The sequence below is a fragment of the Myxocyprinus asiaticus genome, chromosome 41 (genome assembly GCF_019703515.2).
Source record: "Myxocyprinus asiaticus isolate MX2 ecotype Aquarium Trade chromosome 41, UBuf_Myxa_2, whole genome shotgun sequence".
NCBI lineage: Eukaryota > Metazoa > Chordata > Actinopteri > Cypriniformes > Catostomidae > Myxocyprinus > Myxocyprinus asiaticus.
Window position 1 is genome coordinate 1967322 of NC_059384.1, and position 25980 is coordinate 1993301.

The following is a 25980-nucleotide window of genomic DNA, read 5'->3' on the forward strand; positions in this document are numbered from 1 at the left end:
GCCTGCTAAAGAGAAAGTGTGTGTGATAAACTTTAAAAGACAAACCTGAATTCATGCTGTAGTATAAATCAGTTCATAGTGCAGAGGTTTGGGAAGTAAATGGATGCTGATTTTGTTATTTGTGTGTATCTTTTTCTCCCTCATGCTGCTGCTGACATTTTCGACCCATCCCGTTTCTTGTGATTTTTTTATTTTTAATTTTGTTTTGCCGTTTACTGTCATCTCCTAGTTGTTGCTTTAGTGTGCTGTTATAATTAAGCAATAAGGCACTGGAGGCTGTTAAATATTGTGAATATAGTCACGGCTGAAGGGTGTTAGGCACAACGTGAGCCATGACTATATTCACAATATATCACAGCCTCAAGTGCCTTATTGCTTTTATAAAACGGTCACCACATAATACAAATATTTAGGACATAAATGATCATTAAAATGTAATATTTTGTAAGTAAAATCATTAAAAGCCATCCTTTCACCATAAAATATAGTCCCTGCAGTAAACAGAACTATTATGGGTGCTGCGGAGTGATACAAATAGTAGTTCCGTGAAGAGGACAGAGCTGTGCTTTATCATGAATAAAACACGGCTGTTGACCAATCAGCATCCAGGACCGGAACTATCAGATTTCCTTACCTTATAACTTTGTTATCCTATCTGCTTTGCATCGTGCCTAACAACACCATTCAGCCGTGACAATATTCACACTATAGCACAACCTCTCGTACCTTTTTGTTTAAACATTCATTTATTAATAATTTAGGAATGACCAAATCAGTAACCATCAATGACCAGGGAACAGACATAAATCATACGGGTGGGGGGAAAAGTACGCTAAAGTCTAATGTAAACCTGATAAAAAAGCTTTAGGTTTTTTAACATTTAAAATTATAAGTCATTAATCTACTAAGCAAAATAGTGACATTGATCATGTTAAATTCGTTGTACAGTCAGATGTCTTGCTTGGGAACTTCTTCCAGTGCATGCTGTCATTACAGAAAAAGAGGGATATAGGATTCAGCTTTTCATTGACAAATATAATGTATATATAAAATAAGTTTTTCTCACACAGGGTTCTTGTGGTAACGCTTTGTTATCCAAAGAGCCCCTGAAAAATGCATGTAACTTTAATCACATGAGAAAACAACACTAAAATCATCATATCATTAAATCAATTTCAGTTTACAGTGAACAGAAATAACAGCTTCAGAATGTTTTAAACACTTTCTTTTATTTAATGTTTAATAATCACATCATAGTTAACAATTAACCACAATTAACACCTCAATCAAACCAAAAATATAATGAAATTTTCATGGAAAAACTCAAAAAATAAAAAGGAAAACAAACCGAATCACAAGAATCCACAACAGAACTACTGGTTTTGCAGAATAAATTTGTTCGTTTCTTTAGTTCTCATGTCTCATTTCAGGGTTGTACGGCTTTATAATAATAGTATGATTACGGGCAACAACTCTCCCAGAATTAGATAAAATAATAATAATAATAATAATAATAATAGTAATAATAATTGGACCTCTCCTCTCACTCCCTCCTTCAACCGTATGTCCTGGTCCTTCATGGCACAATCAATCAGTGCAATTGAAACACATTTAATGCATCCCCCCTTTTAGTTTCTTTCTCAGCATTCATTGTTGTACGACTAGTATTTGTAAATAGGTAAGGGGCTATGTGAGACTCATTGAGATAATAAGATGTTTCAAGGACATGGGCCACCTGAAAAGGACCCATCTGCCATCTTAACCGATACCGAAAACCAAAATATTAAAGACACACAAATATATGTGCACTGCATCTTTAGTATATTTCAAACACATTTGTTCTCCTCTGCCTTTTTCCTTGGAAAAGGGCCAAAAATGACAACAATAATAATAATTATAATAATACAAACAATAGTTTATAATACCTAAAATCCATTAAAGGTACATAATATCAGCAGTAACTTTTTTTTGAGCATCACAGATTTATTTTTTCAAACGTTGCTTTTACTCTTGTGGCAATATCGTAAGTGTTAACAGAGATGGCAATATGTATTTATTTACATAAATCTGTTTGCTAGTAATCGGGAAATCAATTGCTGCGATTTTTGAATGGGTTGCATTCAGGCACAGAAAATGGATTGAAATATGACCATGTTACTACAAGCAAAAGTCGAGGTTAGACATTATTATTGTACTTCAAAGACTAAAGCTTGCCCATAGTGTTCGAATGCTGCACAACACAGCTCAGATACAACTATTTACACACCTCTCCTTTTTCTGAAAAAGAAAGGACTATAAATAACTACTATTGCCCAAATTATTACTTAGTAAAATAATGCATTTTCTACTGTGCCATGTTTTCTTTTTGCCAATTTATGGGTTAATAATTTAAATAAATGGAAATGGGAGACTGCTGCCAACTATCAATATCTAAATGACACTGTTGCATTCTTTATCTAAAAACATCTCCAAGAGAAATCATATTTCTCACCCATATGTGCTTGACTTTAGCATGATTAGATATGTGTGCATGTTTTTCCAAACTGGGTGCAATCTGCTGATAATCTGGCCATTCGTAATAACAATTATCGTAGAAAATGCTACAAGTGAAATAAAGCTACATGAAACGTTTCAACGTTAAACCCCCGCAATAACCGTTCGACTCACAAGATGAACCAGAAAGCAAAGCTTTAACTCTTAAAAAGACCTGCAAAAACATTTGCAATAGTATTAGACCGATATATCGGCCAGACCGATTAATAAACCGATATTTGGCTGTTTTGAGATTATCGGCATAAGCAATAACCAGTTTAGTTAATATATTGTGTAAAACAAGTGCTATTTTGTGTACATCTCATTTTGCTGTCATTCAATTTCACCAGAATTATATCGGCCACCCTGCTCTCTAGATATATCGGTATCAGCATCAGCCATTGAACAACCCATATTGGTTGACGACTAATATGTTATAAGCAATTAAAACTACTGAAATCACTTACAATTTCGCTGGTTTCTCATAAAGCAACTATTAAAAGTACATATAAGGTTTCAAGCTGTGACATTCCGTCTTGTGTCCCTTCAAAGGCAGGAAATAAGCGTATATGCTACAGGTACCAGGCACTGACTCGCCATTGGACCTCCTCCCCTTTTCCCATGTAAAAACATGCTGTTCCTAAACAAATGCGTACACGTTGCTTCAACTTGTCAACATCTACTAAGTGTGTCTCCACACTTCCTGTCTCTCAGAACTACTTACTGTTGTATGGTCCATTAAATATCCACCTCAAACCCTCTTCACTTTCACAAACCTGTCTGAAGGCGCGTTTGACACTATCAGCTTAATTTACTGTGCGTTTAAGTGGAGTTTAATGTCTTATGGGCATTGTGAGAGACCGTTATATTGCTTTACAATTACGAGGAAAAAGAAACATCAGCTGGTCACGAGAATTAAACTAAAGAGTCAAAATAAACAGTTTAACAACACAGATCAATGCTACAGTATTCACTCAAACACACACCATCACGAAACACAGTTTAAGAGAGATTGGCTGTGTTCAGAATGGAGTACTAGCTTACTACTTAATGAATGCTTTAATACAGTATATATGGAATACTGTAGTATATACTTTAGTAGTATGCTACATATATTGATTACCTTCTATGTTTAATTCAGCGAGTGGCGTCCGCTTATCATCTTGGTAATAAAAATGGCTATTTTGTAGGTTATGTATCGGCCACCGATATTTATCGGCAAATTATTGACCAAAATAAAATCATCAGCAAATTGGTCATAAGCACGAAAACACTGATATTGGGGGGAAAAAACCACACACACAAAAAACATAAATTTATTGCATTTTAGAATATTGTTTCCTGTGTAAAATAATAATAAAATAAAACAAACACCTATCAAAATAAATAAATCCGAAAAATTAAAGCATAAGCATAACATGCATTTGCAATGTTCTAATACAGTATGTAGATATTGGTTAAAACGGCAAAAATAAAAGTGCAAAAACGTTTTTTCCTCAAATTTTTTACAACTATTTTTTTTTATCTGTATTTGTGTGTGTGTGTGTGTGTGTGTGTGTGTGTGTGTGTGTGTGTGTATTTATATTTATCATTGTGACTCTAAAAATGTTTGTCCTGTCATGTGTTCAACAGATCCAATCCATTTTCAATGGAAATTATTTTTAGAACAATTGTTAGAACAATAAAATGGTTTTTGTACCCGTTTGTACATTTTTGAAAGCATAATTCCTAAAAAACAAACAAACAAACATTGATCTCATGTCAAAATAGTGGCAAAATATCGGTATCGGCTGTTGTTACAATTGATATTGATTAAAAATGTTCATATTGTGGGCCTGGGTAGCTCAGTGGTAAAGACGCTGGCTACCACCCCTGGAGTTAGTTCGAATCCAGGGCGTGCTGAATGACTCCAGCCAGGTCTCCTAAGCAACCAAATTGGCCTGGTTGCTAGGGAGGGTAGAGTCACATGGGGTAACCTCCTTGTGGTCGCTATAATGTGGTTCGTTCTCAGTGGGGCGCGTGGTGAGTTGAGCGTGGTTGCCGCGGTGGATGGCGTGAAGCCTCCACACGCGCTATGTCTCCGTGGCAACGTGCTCAACAAGCCACGTGATAAGATGCGCGGGTTGACGATCTCAGACGTGGAGGCAACTGGGATTCGTCCTCCGCCACCCAGACTGAGGCGAATCACTACTCGACCACGAGGACTTAGAGCGCATTGGGAATTGGGCATTCCAAATTGGGAGAAAAAGGGGAAAAAAGTTCATATTGGTAAATCCCTACTTTTTTGCACTTCTAATGCAATTCTGTGTTAAAAAAATAACAAAACAAAAAACCGTTTAGGTGGTCCAATCAAGTTACATGCACTTCAAAAGTTAGACTTCAGTCGGATTAAAACAATAATTTGTCTTTTTAAAATGTCAATGCTTTAGTTCGACTGAAATCGTATCAGTTTTTGCGAAGTCCGACTAACAGACCTGGATAATACGATTTTAGCCCACCTTTGAAAATGAAAGGTTAAGTCAAGCACATTGCATTGTGGAATGCAGTACTGCACTTTGTTCACAGCGCATTTTAGCAAATGAAGGTGGTCATCAGGGAACTCCATGCATACAGAAAATGTGCATAAATTGCACAGTATTCATAGTATATACTGCAAAAACAGTAAGAGTAGTACAGCAGTACGCTATTTCGAAAACAGCCATTCACATAGCCTAAGTGTTTAAATATCAGCTGTACTGAAGGTCAAGGGAGAGGAGCACATGACAGGGTCACATGACAGCCCTGTATGCTGAATGAGATGATGGCCAGATGGATCCAGATGTATATATGTTTATATGGTGGTGATGGGCACGTACAGATCAGCTACTTTCATTATGAATACCAAGTTTGAGATCCTAAAGGAGTTGCAACATGGTTAAACAGAATAAAGGCCTGTTCACACGACTCGTGTCAGGGTGTCAGCGCAAGTTTCTTTGACTCTAAATGGCATTAGTGAGGCAAAATCACGTGTGAATTGTATGCTAATCGCCGAGCACGTTTACATGCACACCAATACGCTGATAACGACCAAAAAACGGCATATTCAAGCAATCAGACAATGCAAGAAAGCCACGTTTACATGACACTTGAAGTCACCAGATTATTGACATCTATCCATTAACAGTCATGTGCACAACACTTGCACGCATTGATCGGTTTTTGCTTAAACGTAAATGTTTACAACCTTACACTGATTAGGCAAATTCGTTTAAAAGGCATTTACATGTCGTCGGCTTATTAAGCATAATCGGTGTAAGATTGCACATTTAAACACTTCGAAAGGTTATCTGCAAAAGAGTTAGTTGAAAGTGTTTGAAATGCTTGACGGGCTTGCGTTCCATAGAGTTCACTGGGCAACGCTGATGCGAGTCATGTGAAAAAGCCTTTAGTTGTCAGGACTACAACTAGATTTCATGCTCTACAACTAGTTATGTAGGTGTTGTCTGCTTGGGTTTGCCATGTAATTTCCAAATCAAAGCTTCCAAACCGTTACCATCAGAGTATCCAGACACTCAGGAGGAGTACTGCCCTCCCAACCCTCTTCAATACGGTCATTTTTTGCATATTCTGAAGTGTGTAGTCTGTGCACAGCCGAGTAATAGCTCTAACCAATCAGAAATCACGGTCAAGAACATCAACAACAAGCACACCAATCAAATGAGTAATAGCAATGGTAGGAGGTGGGATTTAGAGAGCAGCAGATGAAGGGTAAGAGAGAAATCATGTCTGGAGTCCGGTGAGCGAACAAGCGTCACCTCCTTGTTCTTGGAAGGAGAGGGCAGGGGTCGTTTGAGAGCGGGGTATGCCGACGGTCGCAAGGGAGTCGTTGAGCGAGACGCTGCTGCGTAACAGGTGGGGGTGGACAGGGCTGTCACCAGAGATGGGCCAGGTGATGATGTCGGCGCCGTGGTCCGTGCGAGAGCGAGCGTTCTCGCGGAAATTTAGCTTGAAAGACTCAATCTGCATCAGAGATTGTGAGGAAAGACAGAATAGAGGAGCAGAAGAACATAAAAACAGGGTCAACGGGGAGGAGAGGGGGTGATAGAGGGGGTGAAATGAAAAGGGCACAGTGATAGCAAAAAGTTGAGTTAGATGCCTGAAAAATAAGAAGAGGTCAAGACGATTTGGTGATCAGAGAATTGCACTTTAAAAACATCATTACAGTGTAGAAGTCAACCAATTCATCGTTTTTGCCGATTAACCGCATGTAGTGAACTGTAGTACGAATTGATATTTTTTTGAGAGTATGTTCATAGTATGGAGTCAGTGAATCTATCAAAAAGCAAACATAAGGCAAGACCTGTGCAATCTGATTCACGAACAAGCGACTCTCATGATGTTTTTTAAAAATGTATAAATATTTCAGGTTCAATACAAGTTCAGCTCAATCGACAGCATTTGTGACAAAGTTGATTACCACACAAAAACAATTTCGACTTGTCTGCCCTTTTCTTTAAAAAAAGCAAAGATCTGGGTTAAAAATCTGGGTCCACTGTTAAACTTTCAGCCATTAAATCTGTAATCCTGGCAAATGACAATTTAAACAACTTTACAGCTCAAATAACACAGCGTTTTTAACAGAAGAGCAGAATACGGGGGGCTAAATTACTCAAAATTAAATACATTTTTAAATATTTTAAAAAATCATTAAGTACATAGCTAACTATTTAAATGTATGATTTAATAAATAATAAAATATTTTAATAATTGAATAAATTATTAAATGCATAGTGAATTACATGCAAAATTAAATATTTAAATATATCATTAAATACATTAAACTGTAAAAAAAAAAACCTTGTATTTGATTTTAGCACTATTTTGCATCAGTTTTCTTTTTAGGGTTAATTTTATATATATGCATGAGTAAATGCTTCGTGTCTTTTCATTTTCAGGGTTATGTTTATCGGCACGTCACTCAACGACAGTGAGCATCCTCTTTAATCTAAATTTCTTTAGACTTTGTTTAGTTATGCATGTTTTTTTCACACCACAACTATGGCTGGGCTTGATATGGAAGGCCAAATGACTCAAAATTAAACAATTAAATACATATTTAAATATTTAAATAAATCATTAAATACATAGTGAATTAATTCAATGCATCATTAAATAAATAATTAAATATTTAAATAATATTAAATACATAATGAATTAACTACATGCTAAATTAAATAAATATTTAAATAAATCATTTTATACAGAATAAAAAAAACACACAAAAAAAAAAACAATTAAAATATTAAATAAATGATTAAATCATAAATAAATCAATAAATGCCCCTTGTATTTTATTTTAGCACTATTTATCATCCATTTTAATTTTAACGTTGATTTTATATTTACACATGAGCTTCGAGTCTTTTCATTTTCAGGGTTATGTTTATCGGCACGTCACTCAACGACAGTGGGCGTCGCTTTTCTAAATCGATTTCTTTGGAGTTTCTGGTTTGTTTAGGCTGCTTTGATTGGCATGTCGGTAATTCTGTTGCTTAAATGAATCCCAAAGCAAGCTCTTAAATGAAATTGATTCAGAGTTAGTGCTTAAATGAAATACATGGGAGATTTTATGTACAGATTTAATGATGTATTTAATTCATTCATGCATTTAATGACGTTTTTAATATTTAATGATTTATTTAATGATACATTTAATTCATTCACTATGTATTTAATTATTTATTTCAATATTTAAACATACACACACACACATATATATATATATATATATATATATATATATATATATATAAATATATGAGTAATTTGGCCCTCAACAGGGATAAATATATATTTGCTGATGTCTTGTGCGATTTCATCCAAAATAAATAATAGAATTAATTACAAAATAAATAAATAAAACTATAAAATCATTAAATTAATAGTTAAATCCCTAAATAAATCAATAAATGTCCTTTGTAATTTAAAAAAAAAAAAAAAAAAAAAAATCACAAAGTTTTGTCTAACAAAGAAATCCACTCAAAGATAATGCTGAAATGAAAATGGACGCAAACTAGTGCTAAAAGGGACATTTAATTAATTAAAATATTTTATAGCTTTTTTAACGATTTCATTATGTATTTGATTATTTATTTAAATATTACTTAATGATTTAATTTTGAGTAATTTGGCAATTTTATAAGTGACTCACCCATTTAAAAACATTTAAATATTACAATCAAAGTTTTTATTCAATATATCTATTTTAGAATCTTTCTCATCTTGATTATTGTATCGGCAAAATCAATTAACAGTTGACCTCTCGTACAGTGATGGACAACAAAATAAACAATCTGCAAAATTTAAGAGTCGATGAAAAACAATCAAAGTAACAGTGTGCATGAAATGCCACAGAATTAAAAAACATTTCATTTTGAATGAAAGGAATGGAATTTTGATATGAAATTGTACGCAAACAGTTCTATCCTCAACCAAACAGGCCCGATATACGTTCTAAAGGGATTCTAGACTGACCGGGGCTTTGGTGGGAGCACTGGGGCAGGGTTACACACAAACTTACTTGTTTCAGGGATGAGTGAGTCCAGACCCTGGGGGTCCCGGAGCTCCTCACTCCTGCAGGGGGTGCCCTCCTTCAGCCCATTCTCCTGGGCCGGGCTGGCTGCGGGCTGGGCGGCCGAGACACCACTAGAGGGAGCCCCGCTACCCTCAGCAGTCTCCTGGGCCCCCTCAGCCTAGAAACACACAGCAGGCGTCAATAACATGCGGGTGAAATGGCGATGGAGACACAGTCGGGTGTTTGTGTGTTTAAACAGAATATAAATTAAAATTCCTGCATGGTGAAGCAATATGGCTGATGTAACGCACCAGTCAAATGTTTGGACAGACTACACAGAATCTGTTTAAATTTTGGAATTAGTTTTGTAGCTTAATATGAATATTAAATTGCATTATTTATTTATTTCAAATGGATGAGTTGGAGTGGATAGCCAACAAGTATAAATGGGAACTTTTTTGTGTTTTTTCATAGTTTTGAGTAGATGTGTCCAAACTTTTACTGTGCAGTGAAGAGTAATGGATTTGACATTCTCAAAAACAGAGCAAACCATTTAAATAAAATCAATAATAATAAAATCAATCAATCAATCAATCAATAAAGCAGAGTAGACAGAAACATAATGAATAAATACTGAAAATACTGTATATTGAAAACAATCCTGGCTGACTATCATGTGGATCTGGATTAAAGGAATATTCCGTTTTCAATACATGATGAGCTCGATCGACAGCATTTGTGGCATAATATTGATTACCACATATCAATTTGTCCCTCATTTTCTTTAAAAAAAAGCACAAATCTGTGTTACAGTGAGACACTTACAATGCAAGTGAATGGGGCCAAGTTTTGGAGGGTTTAAAGACAGAAATATGAAGGTTATAATGTTATAAAAGTACTTACATTAATTCTTCTGTTAAAACTTGTGCATTATTTGAGCTGTAAAGTTGTTTAAATCATCGTTTGAGGGTTTTATGGTTTACGGAGGTACATCTCATGGCAACAAAGTTGTAAATTTGGATATGACTTTCCACAGATGCGGTTAGTAAGTGATTGTATCACAGTAAAATCATGTTAACGCACATATTGTTTACGTCTTGTGTCTATACTTTTGAAACGGTGAGTATTTTAATGTTTACAGATTGACCCCATTGACTTCCATTGTAAGTGTCTCACTGGAACACACATTTGTGCTTTATTAAATTAAAGGAGGGACGAGTTGAAATCAGTTTTGTGGTAATCAACATTATGCCACAAATGCTGTCGATTCAGCTGAACTTGTATTGAACCCGGAATATTCCTTTAAGCTTCAATATCAAAACAATTGTTAAACATAGAAAAATGGCAATGGAGAGAAATCATGCAAATGGAGACGTCTGCCGATAATTAATTGCATGTGTTTAAAATGTCTTATTATATATATATTGACAAGTGAACAGAGACATTTTCAGTCACTATAAATTGTGCCAATCTTGGTTCCCATGCCAGCAAAGAAAGTTTAATACTAATTGACTGATGCGGCCAAAGGTCAACACTGTTTAGGCCAAATCTATGAACTGTTTTCGCAACCCATTTTACTTCCGTAATATCACATATTTGTATGTGCAACAGGATCTCCAACTGATTGGCTCGTAAAAAGTGGGCGTTCCATAGCAGAATGTGAGTGACAGATGAGTTTAGGGGAGGGGTTGAAAAACAAGGCGGCTTGATGACGTCAGCCGAAAAGCGAAGTCCTTTTAGAGGCGAAGCATTACGAAGGATTATTTAGTTTTCTTTGGAATACCATGCACTAATGAATCATTCACAATAAGACCAGGAACGAAAGTAAATCGAGTCAATTTCAAGTTGACTTTAAAAACAATGTCAGTATGATCTTTACGATGGACATGTGTTCAATATGTGCATGCATAAAAAACAATAATGGGTGCAGCCATGGTACAATGGTCATGTGACTGAAATGGATGGCCATAGGCTGAGGGGCCGGTGACTGTAGCTTTCAGGAATTTTATGGACCCACCAAGAAGATTTGGGAAAAACAAGCAAGGGAGAATGATAACCGGAATTCCAAGCCATCTTAAATACCATGCTATGTTGATCAGTCTCTTTTCATTAACTACAAGAGCTTGTTTCACAGAGCTTTCACTCTCTTTTTCCATAAGACAAAAACCGTTTTGTGCTAAAACACAGTGAAGAAAGCATGATAAAGTTTAGTTTGCATAGGCATAAGAGATTATTTGATATGAAAATGGACTAAAAAACAAAAACATGGAAAAAAAAGGATAGAAAATGAAGCATGTTTTGTTTGAGGCTCACTTACCATTGATTTCTCAATTTCCAACACCTCCAGCATCTTAAAGATTAAAAAGGTTCTTTAACTCGGATAAATTGCGAATAGATTCATGTAGGACAATCTCACCTTGATATTACCACCTCCAGGCTCATGACTGACATTATCCATGGAGCCAACCTTGGACTGGGCTTTATCTTTAAAGTTCACCTTGTGACTCTCGATCTTTATATCACCTCCACCTGCAGGAAACATTCAATTTGAGAAACAAACAAACAAACAAAAAAAAAAACATTGAGAATTGAGGTGGAATGGATCGCAAAGGAACTCTAAAGCCATTCATGATCTGAATGTACCTGGTTTATGTTTGATATTGCTCTTGGAACCACACTTTGCAGTCACTTTACTCAAGTCCACCTTCTTGTTGAGAATCTGGACCTGTGAACACATTTGATACGACCGGATACGACACATGAACGCTGCACAAATCAAAAATCAGGACTTTATAAATTGCTTAAAGGAATATTCCAGGTTAAGCTCAATTGGCAGCATTTCTGGCATAATATTGATAACCACAAAAATGTATTTCGACTCGTCTCTCCTGTTCTTTAAAAAAAAGCGTAAATGGAGGTTACAGTGAGGCACTTACAATGGAAGTCAATGGGGTACATTTTTGCAGGGTTTAAAGCCAGAAATGTGAAGCTTATAATTTTATAAAAGCACTTACATTATGGTCATTTTAGGGTTTACTGTGTTACATCATCATAGCAACAAAGTTGTTTAATTGGGTATAAGTTTACACAGAAATTGATACTAATTGATTTTATCACATTTAAGTCATATTAACATGTATACTGTTTACATCTTATGTCTATACTTTTGAAACAGTGAGTATTTTAATGTTTACAGATTGACCCCATTGACTTCCATTGTAAGTGTCTCACTATAAAACAGATTTTAGCTTTTTTTTTTTCTTCTTCTAATTTTTATCCCCTTTTCTCCCTAATTTTGGAATGCCCAATTCCCACTACTTAGTAGGTCCTCGTGGTGGCGCGGTTACTCACCTCAATCCGGGTGGCGGAGGACAAGTCTCAGTTGCCTCCGCTTCTGAGACCGTCAATCCGCGCATCTTATCACGTGACTCATTGTGCATGACACCGCGGAGACTCACAGCATCTTACCACACGCCCCATTGAGAGCGAGAACCACTAATCACGACCACGAGGAGGTTACCCCATGTGACTCTACCCTCCCTAGCAACCGGGCCAAATTGGTTGCTTTGGAGACCTGGCTGGAGTCACTCAGCACGCCCTGGATTCGAACTCGCGACTCCAGGGGTGATAGTCAGCATCAATACTCGCTGAGCTACCCAGGCCCCCAGATTTTTGCTTTTTGAATGTCCTGAGACCCAAGCGCGACTGTTGTGTGGATTTTCCATTCCCCTTTTTGATTTGTAACTAGTAGCCCCTAAGAAACATGCAAAAAAAATGTTTTTTTTTTAGATCAAATAGTTTTTCTAAAAATGGATGTCCACATGTGGACAGCAAGTCTAAGTTGTGAAATTTTAAATAATATCAAATAATAGAAACAGGGAATGGAGTGGAAATACATTTTTGTGGTTGTGACGAGGAGGAGGGTGGGGCCGGGCTGTGAGTCCGCATGGCTGTCCCCCAATCGGGCTAATCAGCCGAGGAGAGGGATAAGGCAGAGCCGGATTCGGCAGTTCGGGAGAGAGAGAGCCACACGCAGCTGCCCTGTGTGTGTGTGTGTTTGTGTTTTGTGTCTTGTGTCTTTTTGTTTCATTTAATATTACTTTGACTGTTCAGCCAGTTCCCGCCTACTCCTTGCCCATTTTAACCTTTGTTACATTGGTGTCACGACTGCTATGTTGCTCGGAACTGCACCCAAGAATTTCACACACTACTGCCTTTGTGTATATGGTTGTGTGACAATAAAAGTGATTTGATTTGATTTGGTGCCGAAACCCAGGAAGGAGGAGGGATGCACTGTCACGGAGTCCTCGCCACTGCCTTCCGCCCAAAGGAGGAGCTGCGGCCATCCGTCAGGGGACAGAGGAGTCCCTGCCAGCCGCCTGGACGTGGAGGAACGGCTGCCATCTGTGAGGGGCAGAGGGGCTCGCTATCGGCCGCCAGAATGCGGAGGGGTGTTCCAACCGGCAGGGGTTGGAGGACTCGCTCTGGTCCACCCAGGGAGGAGCGGCTGTCATCCGCCAGTGGGTGGAGGAGTGGTCAAGAACCAGGCGATGGCGTGTCGGGGAACTGGCGAAAAATTTTTCTCTCTCTCTACTCTCTCTCACTGTCGCTCCGTCTTGCCCTTTCCCTCTCCTCTTTTCCCTCCCCTTGTCTCCCTCCCAGGTTTTGAAAGGTGGGGAAAGCCTGCCGGGAGGTGTGGCCAGAAGGGCAACGCCCCCCCTCAGAAAGGGGAGGGGGGTGTACGTCATGCCGGAGATTCCCCGGCCTGAGGCAAAGGAGGGAGGAGTGTGACGAGGAGGAGGGTGGGGCCGGGCCGTGAGCCCGCATGGCCAGCCCCCAATCGGGCTAATCAGCCGAGGAGAGGGATAGAGCCGAGCCGGATGTGGCAGTTCGGGAGAGAGAGAGCCACATGCAGCTGCCGCATCCGGCTCTGCCTTATCCCTCTCCTCGGCTGATTAGCCCGATTGGGGGCCGGCCGTGCGGACTCACGGCCTGGCCCCGCCCTCCTCCTCATCACAGTGGTAATTAACATTATGCCACAAATAATGTTGATTGAGTTTGTGAACCCATAATTTTCTTTAATAAAAATACATTTCACATGCAGTGGAAATGGTCTCACAAATGGAACCTGAAATTAAAAGATTGACAATGAAATAAAGACTGTCTAGAAAACTCTAGAACAAACAACTGCAGAGAATCCAGACATATTTGAGAGGAGTTTAAGAGTTAGTATGAGAGAAGATTATGAACAAATATCAGGCTCTTCAAATGTAACCTCTGCTATCACCATGACTTGTTTGGAAATGTTGCTGTTTCGCAAAATGCCGCTTAGCACCAATGGATTTGGAAAAGGCTTTGGCAAACTTCCTTCTGGAGATCAGAAGCTCTCATTTGTTCATAGCGGAAGAAAGCGTCTCATGATGCGTTCAATGGACAGAGGCGAAATGATTGCGTTCGTTTGAACAACGACTACAACGCATGCAATGACGTTACTTACATTCCCTCCACCAGGAACATGTTTCATATTTTCTTTGGAGCCCAAGCGAGATGTGACGTGACTGTAGTCCACTTTTTTGGAGACTATATGAACCTACAACACAGTACGACGGGCCGGGAGGAGCGGGACACCAGGGAGGACCAGGTTAGAGAGGGAAGACAACAGAGGAAGAGAGCAGAAGCGTCTAAAAGCGACTAGGACCCCATTTCATGCACTGTACATTGAAGAGTCTTTGTAAAACTAACGGCTTCTTTGTAAACAAAAGGCTTGTCCGTTTAAATAATTGATTTACATTGAAACTATCAGGAACACATTTAGAGTGAAAGGCCTTTTATTTATGGTCTGTTTGACGAGGTGTATGAAGAGTTGGGTGGGTGAGCCTGAAATGGACACCGTAATGCATAATGTAATGTGCAGAATTTCTTAATGAGGTGCATGAGACGGAGAAAATGCACTAAAACCCAATGTCAACATCCCTGAAACTTCAGAAGGTGATTCAGATATAAGAGACCAACAGATAGAGACGTACGGTATAGAGACATAAATGGGACGGTAATGGGTTGAACTCACTTTGCCCTGGCTGGTGTCTTTGGAGGTGGAGCTGTGAGTGCTCGTCCTGCTCTGAGACACTGTGACCTGGTAAAACAACCCCAAATACCCCCCTTGAATCAAATCACTCAAACATGTGGAGGGTTATGAGATGCCCTGTTATAGTGACCTAAAACCATTTCCCTTACCTTAAATGAATGTTCCAGGTTCAATACAAGTGAACTTAAACTGCAGCACCTGTGTCATGCTGTCTATTACCAAGGTAAATAATTTTAACATTGGTTTGTAAAATGCAAATATCGTGTTTACAGTAATGTACTTACAATGGAAGTCGATGAGGCAAAACATAAAATTCCCACCACTGTAATGATGATTTAGACAACTTTAAACAAGATTAAATAATAAATGTTTGTATGGAAGAAATAATTGCCCCATAGACTTCCATTTTTAGTGCATTACTGTAAACATAATTTTTGTTCAGACACAAATGAGGAGCAAGTCAAAATGATCACCTGTGGTATTTAACAGCATGCCAGAGATGTTGTTTATAGACCTTCGATTGTATTGAAACCCAAACACTCCTTCAACCTAATAAGAAATACTGACAAACTTCTTAAGGATCAGAGGAAAAGGGCGAAGTCTTCAAATCACAGGGGGATGAGAAAAGGCAGACCTGGGCAGGACAACATCCCTAACATCTATAGACACATTTCAGACATGCACATATCCGACTCCAGTACATGCCGAGGGGTAAAACATGGCTCAGAAAACCTTGTTGTTACTTTGAAGCTAAGAAATGCTTTTGTTGGACACTCTGTGGTATTATGGCAAACAGAGAGATCTCAGCCAGGAGAAAGAAGAACGTGATAAATGACATGGGACGAGTATGCAGTATCAGGCAGTGAAGTTGTGACATCAGAACATGAGTGATAAATAATGGTTATGCAGATGCTGGTGTTTAGATGGGAGCTAGTTAACAGAACTAACAAGAGCAGAAGTATTTTTCAAGCTACTCTATAGAGACACTTGGACCATGAATCAAGTAGCATTCATAATGACATTACACTGGGAAACAGGACGTGCCCGTCTCCGTTTGCATACAGCAAATCTATTGATCAAGAGAGAAAATCATGCAAAACAAGCTGGCAGTCTGTTTACGTCCTTTAGATGAGAAATCAACATGTCTGACTTCCTCATAATGAATAAAGATTATTAAGTCTATTTACACTGCGTGCAGAATTATTAGGCAAGTGAGTATTCTGATCTTATCATTATTTCCACGCACATTTTCCAACTCCAAACCATATAAACTTGAATGCTTATTGGATTCATTTTCAGGTGGTATGTATTTGTGTAATGAGGGAGGGTGTGGCGAAAGTGACTAACACCTTATATCAAGGTGTGCATAATTATTAGGCAGCTTCATTGCCTCAGGTAAAATGGGCCAAAAAAGAGATTTATCTGACACTGAAAAGTCAAAAATTGTAAAATGCAGAGGGGGCCTGGGTAGCTCAGTGGTAAAAGACGCTGGCTACCACCCCCGGAGTTCGCTAGTTTGAATCCCAGGGCATGCTGAGTGACTCCAGCCAGGTCTCCTAAGCAACCAAATTGGCCCGGTTGCTAGGGAGGGTAGAGCCACATGGGGTAGCCTCCTCGTGGTCGCTATAATGTGGTTTGTTCTTGGTGGGGTGCGTGGTGAGTTGAGCGTGGATGCCGCGGTGGATGGCATGAAGCCAAACCTACTGCCAGTTTCTGGAAAGTACTTTCTTCAAGCAGTGGTACAGGAAGAAGTCCTCAGCATTCAAGAAGGCCATGATCTTTATGCAGGACAATGCTCCATCACATGCATCCAAGTACTCCACTGCTTGGCTAGCCAGCAAGGGCCTCAAAGATGCCCAAATAATGACTTGGCCCCTTCCTCACCTGACTTAAATCCCATTGAGAACTTGTGGGCCCTTCTCAAACATGAGGGAAGACAATGCACCTCAGCATTTGGGAGGCTGTGGTTGCTGCTTCAGCGAAAGTTGATCGTGAACAGATCAAGAAACTGACAGACTCCATGGATGGAGGGCTCATGGCAGTTATTGAAAAGAAGGGTGGCTATATTGGTCACTGAATATTTTTGAAAGGCCAAAAATGTTATTTAATTGTCATTTTGTGTTACTTATTTGTTGCACTTACTTTAAAAACTGAGAATAAACAATTGAGTTGGGAGAAATTCTTTTTGTAATTTAGTTGCCTAATAATTGTGCACACTTACATATTCCCCTGAGAAAGACAAAACTCACTTTTTCTTTGTTTAACATTCAGGTTTGAGATTCAATAACATTTTGGATTGACTGAAAGCATTGTGTTTGTTCAACAATAAAATTAATCCTGAGGAATACAATTTGCCTAATAATTGTGCACGCTGTGTACAGTGTCCTTACTGAAGAATACCATGATACTGCAATGGTTCATAGTAACACCATGGTACTTTGGACATGTTTTTATAAACATGGTGCAATGGTAAATCATGCTTTTATATGGTACTATGGTAACACCATGACACTATGGTAATAGGGCTGTGTTCAAAATATCGTCATGTTCCCCTTGTCGATTCGCGTATCGATACAGCAGCGCCCGTATCGATATTGGGTATTATTTTGATTGTTTGAATGCAACCACATCTATCACGTGACGCAAGTTGGCTGTTTCATTCACGGATGAGAGACTCTCACTGCCGCCGTCAAAACTAAAATATGTAATTATGTGCATTTGGGCTTTTTGCCAAAACCTGGCAGTCGGGAGGAAGACATGACTCACGTGATATAATTTTTTTTGAAAAACTGAAGTACTGCAGTAACACAACAAAGCTCCATATACCAGTACGTGTGTCAAGATGAAGCCTGCGATATGCGCTTCCTTTACTCTCAACCAGGCAGGCTATGAAATTAACGGGTACGTTAAATGCGGGTAAGTTTTTGCACACGTGTGGCGGGTAATTTCTCTCATCTGCTCGCTGACATGTATAGAGTGACATTCAACAAGAGATGTCATTGTTTAGACAAAGATGCGCGATGGAAGGAACAGATGAAAGAAATGCCGCTGATGTGCGTACCTGACGTTTGTTGAAATGTACAACGACGCTATGTCGCTCAGCACAGCACAAACTTTTCCCACAGAATGTGCATATGAGTCTTCTCTTTCTTTGTGTCTGTGGTCTGCAAACAAACAGCTTTTATATGCTAGTGCTGCAAATGATCTCGGACCATTTCAGGAGGTGCTCTGAGTTTTAATCATATTTATTCCAGCGGAGCAGTGTGCATTTTACTGTACATGCATTATGAATAGCCTATATCCTGTATATAAATCTGACTTTTTGCTGGTGGTCAAAAAAGTTTCATAACATACTCTCAAACAAGGAGCTGTAAATGCCACATATCTGCAGTGGAGGCATTGCATATTTCACTTGTGAGGGTTAGTTAGATGAACTACAGTATATTAAGAAAACACAATTAGTGCAGGCTAATATCTTTTCACTTTAGCACAGCATATTCTGCCTCGCCTATAATCTGTGACTCTTTCTTTGTGTTTATGAATGTGACCTAAAATATGAGCTATATGAGTCCTATTAAATGTACTGATTACAGCTTCATGTTATAATTATTATTATACAATTCTTTACAGTATAGAACTGAGTTGTGTCTGACTTTCTGTAAGACTTTTAGTTATTAATCCTAGAGACTTTGTCTTACCCGTTGCATACTTTAAAAACAGGATATTGAACCAGAATATTTTATTTTATAGTAAGGGTGACTCAAAGCACTTTAAAAGCAGAAAGAAGAAAGGACCAGTGAAAGTTACTTTTTGGTTACAGAATTATTGATTTAACTTTTCTTACTGTATCTTTATGGACCTTATTGTGTTTTGAAAGGTTTTGCGGAAACCGTTAGTTTACTATAAACAGTTGTTAAAACTTAATTATGCTCTGCCAAAGTTCAGTCAGTTAACCTGTATCGTGATGCGTATCGTATCATGACGTTGTTGGTGATACACAGACCTATATGGTAATACCATATTTTTTTTTTTAATACATACTATGAATATACCATGTTTTTTTAACAAGTTACCTTGGTAAAACCATGTCGTTGCTTTTTTTTTTTTTTTTTACACTATGGTTATAACATGTTTTTAAAACCATGTTTTTGTTTGTTTGGTTTTTTGCATACAATGGTAATACTATGATTTATTTATTTTTTGAACATGACACTATGGTAATACCATGTTTTTTTTTTTAAATACATACTATGAATATACCATGTTTTTTGAACAAGTTACTATTGTAAAATTATTTAAAAAAAAAAAAAAAAAAAAAAATATATATATATATATATATATATATATATATATATATTTAAAAAATCATAGTATTACAGTTATGTAAAAAAAAAAAAAAAAAAGACAATTTTATATATATATATACACACACACACACAGTATATATATTTAACTTACTATTAATATAAGTTAATATAGCTATATTAAAGTTTTTTTTTTTTTTTTTTTTTTTTACATATTACGGAAATACCATGTTTTTTTATTTATTTATTTATTTTTACATACTATGAATATACCATGTTTTTTGAACAAGTTACTATTGTTAACATTTTTTTTTTTCATTATTTTTTTTATACAAATATATATATATATATATATATATATTTAACTATAATATACCGTCTTTTTTTTATTTTGTTTTATTTTTTACATATTATGAAAATACCATGTTTTTTATTTATTTTTACATAAAACCATAGTAACACAATGTTTTTTGAACATGACATCATGGTTATACCATTTTTGTTTAACATGATACTATGGTAATACCATGTTTGTTTATTTTTTTAATTTTTTTTGTCATGACATGTTAATGTGTGTGTTTTTTTTTGTTTTTGTTTTTTGGACATTGCACCACAGTAATACCATGTATTTGTTTGGACATGAGACCATGTTAATACCTTTTCTTTTTTGTGTGAAAATGTTACCATGGTTACCAATAGTTATTCTACTATAATGGTAATACTCTAGTATTTTTAAGTACCTCGGAGTAGCATGCAAATACTATTAAATATGGCAATCATTTAGTACAATGATCTATATCAAAAGACCATGGTGTTACCATCTGATACTAATATTGCAACCATGATACTGTGACACTACTTTTTTCTAAGTGTGCATACTGGCACTAAAAAAACAGCTGAATATTTTTATAGCATTAAGGGACTTAATATTAAGCAAATTTCAAAGACTAAATAACTCAAATGTATATCTTTGCACATGTATGTGGTTTTGTGTATGGTAAGTTTGGTACCTTTCCTCCACCGGGCTGGTGTTTAATATTGTCCGTAGAGCCGATCTTGGAGCGGACGTTTTTGATATCTGGTGCAGGAGCGGAGCCAGGGCGAGTCGTGGTGCTGGTGGTCGTAGAGTTGGGTCGAGTGGCGCGGGGCACCAGTGGCTTCTTCTCTGGCGCAGCAGTGGCTGAAGTGCTACTGAAGGAGGCGGGTGTTTTTGTGGCGCGAGGACGAGTGGTGGCGCTGCTTAAAGTGGTGGAGGTTCTGAGGGGTGTAGATTTAGAGCGGGCGGCATCTGAAACCAGAGCGGTAAGGTGAAAAAACGTATGACGAAAACAATAACTAAACAACATTTAAGACAAAAGTGACATTCAAGGAAATATTCACCCACAAATCAGAATTCCGTCATTATTTACTCACACTCATGTTATATCAAACCTGAATGCTGACAGTCAAGTCGTTTTTTTTTTTACTGATCTGAAACCAAACCTCTATAAAAGCCTTAATAAACACTGTCTGCATGAGTGAGCCCTACGTATAATTTTTGAGTGATATCTGAATGTTCATTCGTGCAGCACGGAAGCCTTTGCATGTGTCAGATTAGAATAATCTCTGCAGCTCTGCGCTCTATTCAAATCTCTGAAATTGGGGTAAGAAGCAGCGGTGATCAGCAGCACTCCATATGCAGGATTATCCCTCACTCACTCATTCCTGTGGTAGAATTCACCGGTGGATTTTATAAAGATTTTGCATGGCCTTAAATGTGTGCATGACGGCCTGGAGTCTCACATACGTCACACTAGTGATTTTAGTCACTATCCTCAATATTGTTAGGTGTAAACAAAATATTTTGCAATGTATAAACAAGCACAGTAGTCAGAGTAAATATGGGGCATATGGCTATCTACAATCCAGAATGCAGAATAAGTATTACTTATTTGTGTGTGTGTGTGCACAGTTTTAGGTATTATTCATGTCTGTAGCACAAATGGTGTTACGAACCCTACAAATGAACACGAGTAATAGTAATGCTTAGGCTCATTCTAGAATTTAAATATCCCATTTTATCCATTAAGGGAAAGCATGTTATAATATTTGTGCACCCCATGTTTCATTTTGCTAGAACTTGCCATGATGTTTCTTAATTGACAGTTTTTGCATTGTCCGTGTTTGAAGTGAGAGGGCCCTAAGTTCAAAATAATGAACAAAAAATGTTTAAGTCAATATTATCTCTATGTTATTTATTTCTAAATTCTAAACACTTCAGAAAAATAGTATTTTTTAGATTGAGTTTGACATTTTAATAAAGAAAATATCTTATTTTACTCATGTCCACAAAAGTTGTCAACTATGTTACTAAAAAAAACAAAACAAAAAACACCCTCCTGCAACTAAAAGCCATGTGATCAGCATCATGTGATGTCATTGTCCTCTGAGGGGGACATTCTGAACACATAATGGTGAGTCCTTGCATTTTTGTCAATATTTTAACTACAATAGCATATAGTCAAGGAGCATATTAATTGACCGTCAACTATGTTGGGTATATTGTTATGGTTTGCAATATTTTTTATTATTTTAACAAAAATATGTATTAAAATTTGAGGTTAACCTGGTCAAGAAAATGACATGTGGTCGGCCAGGCACAAAATGAGAGAATTGTCAACGATATTACGTCAACCAAGTTACTCATGAGTAACATAGTTGACACGACCCTACTGCGTCAGGAACATTTAATTCATTTTACAAAATAACTCACGTATTGTTCATTTGCAAGTTAAAACAGAGATCTCATGTATATGGTGTCACTGTATTTCATGAAAAAAGCAGGATATTGCTTTTTCAACTATGTTACTTTCACTGTCAACTATGTTACATCAGATTTTTTTTAAACATTTCAAATAACAAGAATGGTGCTTCTGATATCTTTCAAGGTATATTTTACATTCACAAAAGGTTACAGTTTTGCATAGCATCTCTTAAAACTACCAAAATTATATTTAAGGCAGATTTATGATAAAATGTTTTACTGTCACTAGTGACGGTGCTGAAAATATCACATGAATATCTGCAAAAACATACAATTCTTAAAATGATTTTGAAAGGATGACTGCACATATGGCAGAATAGACAAAAGAGCTCTTAATTATGTGTGTTACTTGAAGTGTTGCATTTAATCAGTGTCTGTAATGGCATACAGTTCGACCGTAACATAGTTGACAAACTCACTAGGCAAAACATCCTTTCCCTTATTATATCAAAAAGGGTGATTAATGCTTAAGATTTCCAACTAGTAGATGTTGCATTGAAGAAATATATTAACTTAAGCCAATAGTTGTTTTATTGAGAAAGCACTTGGTTTTTGTACTTTTTTGTTGACATGAAATGCCATTATAGAATGAGCCCTTAACTGAGAAAGAGGTTTGTGTCCAGTTGTACCTGCAGTTTTCAGTGCACTTGGTTTCTTTTCCTCTCCAGGTTTGCTTTCGGTCTTCGTGGCTAAATGCAAAAGCATTGAACATTTTGAATATTTTCAGTATTTAATAAATCAGTACATCGTATCAAGATAGGTGCGTATAATTCAGACTAACCCAGACGTCGTGCTGTAGGGGCACTGGCTGTTGTGCGTGTTGTAGTCGCTGTGCGTGTTGTGGTTGCGGGTTTGTTTTCCGCTGTTGCAGACGAGCTGTTTTTGGGAGCGGCGGGTCGTGCGGGCACAGCAGTGGCCTTTGGCACTGGTGGGCGTTTCTCAGTGGCCGTCTAGATGAGAAAAACAGACAGGAATGAGGGATAAGTCCATTTCAGGAAGTCAATTCCAGACCATCTGAACTGAACTCGTAATATTGTCTACAAGAACTACTCATTGCCAAAGTTCTTATGAAAGACAGTTATTTCATCCACATATATCTGTTACTGGCGAACAGTTCTGTGGATGGAAACGCCTTGTTGATGAGAGAGGTCAACAGAGAATGAAATCACAATTTTATTATACATTTTATGGAACCAGCAGAAACTGTATCACACTACAAATTTAGCCGATGTGGTCAAGCATGGACAAAGAACACACAAACAGCGCATCTGTGCAAACAGCTGGTTTTGACCTTTGTAAGGGGGTTCTGAAGTCCTCTTTGGCAGATGGGCGGAGACTCACCTTCGGCTTGACCTCTTTGGCCACTGTACTGGACGTGGCAGTGCTGGTTGTAGTTGTGGGTCGAGTGGACACTGTAGCTGGCCCTTTGGTACCAGCGGCTGGGGTGGGTGCTTTGGGAACAGGGGCTTTTTTGATGGGGGCAGATGAGCTGGTGGCTGAGGTAGGGGTTGGACGCTTGGGGGCAGCTGTAGCATTGGAGGTGGAGCTTGGCCGGGGCTTGGCGGAGCTAGGTTTGGTTGCTCCAGTGACAGGCTGCACGGATGGACAGCAAACCCAACGAATGGATGGCAAATGATGAACAAAAAAGAAGTAAAGGACAAATGATAATTGCAGCAAGACATAAGCAGTGGAGTCTGTGTTAAAAGCAAAAGAATGTAATAGAATTTAGTTTATTATAATCTCTAGAGCAGTGGTTCTAAACTTGGGTCTCAAGTTTTGATAGGCTTGTGGACAGCAACGCTAATGCAAATAGGGTTGCGAACCAAGAGCTGGTTCTGTTCCACTTTTTAAAAAATATTGGAACCGAGACGTTTTCATGACTTCCGAATGCATTAATGGTTTTTGAATGTGCATTCTTGCACCTATGCGGACGGGACACTGTGCTGAAATACTCTGACAGCTGTATTCTGCGCTACCATTCAGCGGCATTGCAACACTACTACAAAGTCAACAGTGCGAAACATACAGCGCGACCAGTGTAGTCCGATTCCCGAACCAATCACTCTTATGAGTCGATTCTTTGGAATCTACAGCGCGACCAGTGTAGTGCGATTCCCGAACCAATCACTCTTATGATTACCAGTGTAGTGCGATTCCCGAACCAATCGCTCTTATGAGTCGGTTCTTTGGAATCTACAGCGCGACCAGTGTAGTGCGATTCCCGAACCAATCGCTCTTATGAGTCGGTTCTTTGGAATCTACAGCGCGACCAGTGTAGTGCGATTCCCGAACCAATCGCTCTTATGAGTCGGTTCTTTGGAATCTACAGCGCGACCAGTGTAGTGCGATTCCCGAACCAATCGCTCTCATGAGTCGGTTCTTTGGAATCTACAGCGCGACCAGTGTAGTGCGATTCCCGAACCAATCGCTCTCATGAGTCGGTTCTTTGGAATCTACAGCACGACCAGTGTAGTGCGATTCCCGAACCAATCGCTCTCATGAGTCGGTTCTTTGGAATCTACAGCGCGACCAGTGTAGTGCGATTTCCGAACCAATCGCTCTTATGAGTCGGTTCTCTGGAATCTACAGCGCGACCAGTGTAGTGCGATGCCCGAACCAATCACTCTTATGAGTCGGTTCTTTGGAATCTACAGCACGACCAGTGTAGTGCGATTCACCAACCAATCGCTCTTATGAGTCGGTTCTTTGGAATCTACAGCGCGACCAGTGTAGTGCGATTCCCGAACCAATCGCTCTCATGAGTCGGTTCTTTGGAATCTACAGCACGACCAGTGTAGTGCGATACCCGAACCAATCGCTCTCATGAGTCGGTTCTTTGGAATCTACAGCGCAACCAGTGTAGTGCGATTCCCGAACCAATCGCTCTTATGAGTCGGTTCTTTGGAATTTACAGCGCGACCAATGTAGTGCGATTCCCGAACCAATCGCTCTTATGAGTCGGTTCTTTGGAATCTACAGCGCGACCAGTGTAGTGCGATTCCCGAACCAATCGCTCTCATGAGTCGGTTCTTTGGAATCTACAGCACGACCAGTGTAGTGCGATTCACCAACCAATCACTCTTATGAGTCGGTTCTTTGGAATCTACAGCGCGACCAGTGTAGTGCGATTCCCGAACCAATCGCTCTCATGAGTCGGTTCTTTGGAATCTACAGCGCGACCAGTGTAGTGCGATTCCCGAACCAATCGCTCTCATGAGTCGGTTCTTTGGAATCTACAGCACGACCAGTGTAGTGCGATTCCCGAACCAATCGCTCTCATGAGTCGGTTCTTTGGAATCTACAGCGCGACCAGTGTAGTGCGATTCCCGAACCAATCGCTCTCATGAGTCGGTTCTTTGGAATCTACAGCGCGACCAGTGTAGTGCGATTTCCGAACCAATCGCTCTTATGAGTCGGTTCTTTGGAATCTACAGCACGACCAGTGTAGTGGGATTTCCGAACCAATCGCTCTTATGAGTCGGTTCTCTGGAATCTACAGCACGACCAGTGTAGTGCGATTTCCGAACCAATCGCTCTTATGAGTCGGTTCTTTGGAATCTACAGCGCGACCAGTGTAGTGCGATTCCCGAACCAATCGCTCTTATGAGTCGGTTCTTTGGAATCTACAGCGCGACCAGTGTAGTGCAATTCCCGAACCAATCGCTCTTATGAGTCGGTTCTTTGGAATCTACAGCGCGACCAG

The 25980-nt window shown here is 38.6% G+C and overlaps 1 protein-coding gene across 3 annotated transcripts in view; it reads right to left on the reverse strand.

Annotated features, from left to right (window-relative positions):
* Window positions 1–1207: 1207 nt before the first annotated feature.
* LOC127431504 (microtubule-associated protein 4) overlaps window positions 1208–25980 on the reverse strand; it is a 108349-nt gene continuing 83576 nt past the window's right edge. For 2 of the 3 annotated variants that reach the window (XM_051681944.1, XM_051681943.1), the window contains 9 exons: window positions 23619–23870; window positions 23059–23227; window positions 22907–22966; window positions 20485–20762; window positions 14583–14675; window positions 11729–11810; window positions 11502–11614; window positions 9092–9263; window positions 1208–6667 (listed from right to left, as the gene is read on the reverse strand). In XM_051681944.1, the coding sequence (XP_051537904.1) occupies window positions 6660–6667; window positions 9092–9263; window positions 11502–11614; window positions 11729–11810; window positions 14583–14675; window positions 20485–20762; window positions 22907–22966; window positions 23059–23227; window positions 23619–23870 (1227 nt within the window). In that variant the 3' untranslated portion in view covers window positions 1208–6659. Of the gene's footprint in view, window positions 6668–9091; window positions 9264–11501; window positions 11615–11728; window positions 11811–14582; window positions 14676–15152; window positions 15219–20484; window positions 20763–22906; window positions 22967–23058; window positions 23228–23618; window positions 23871–25980 lie in introns of all 3 variants that reach the window. The other variant, XM_051681942.1, reaches the window with a different exon arrangement.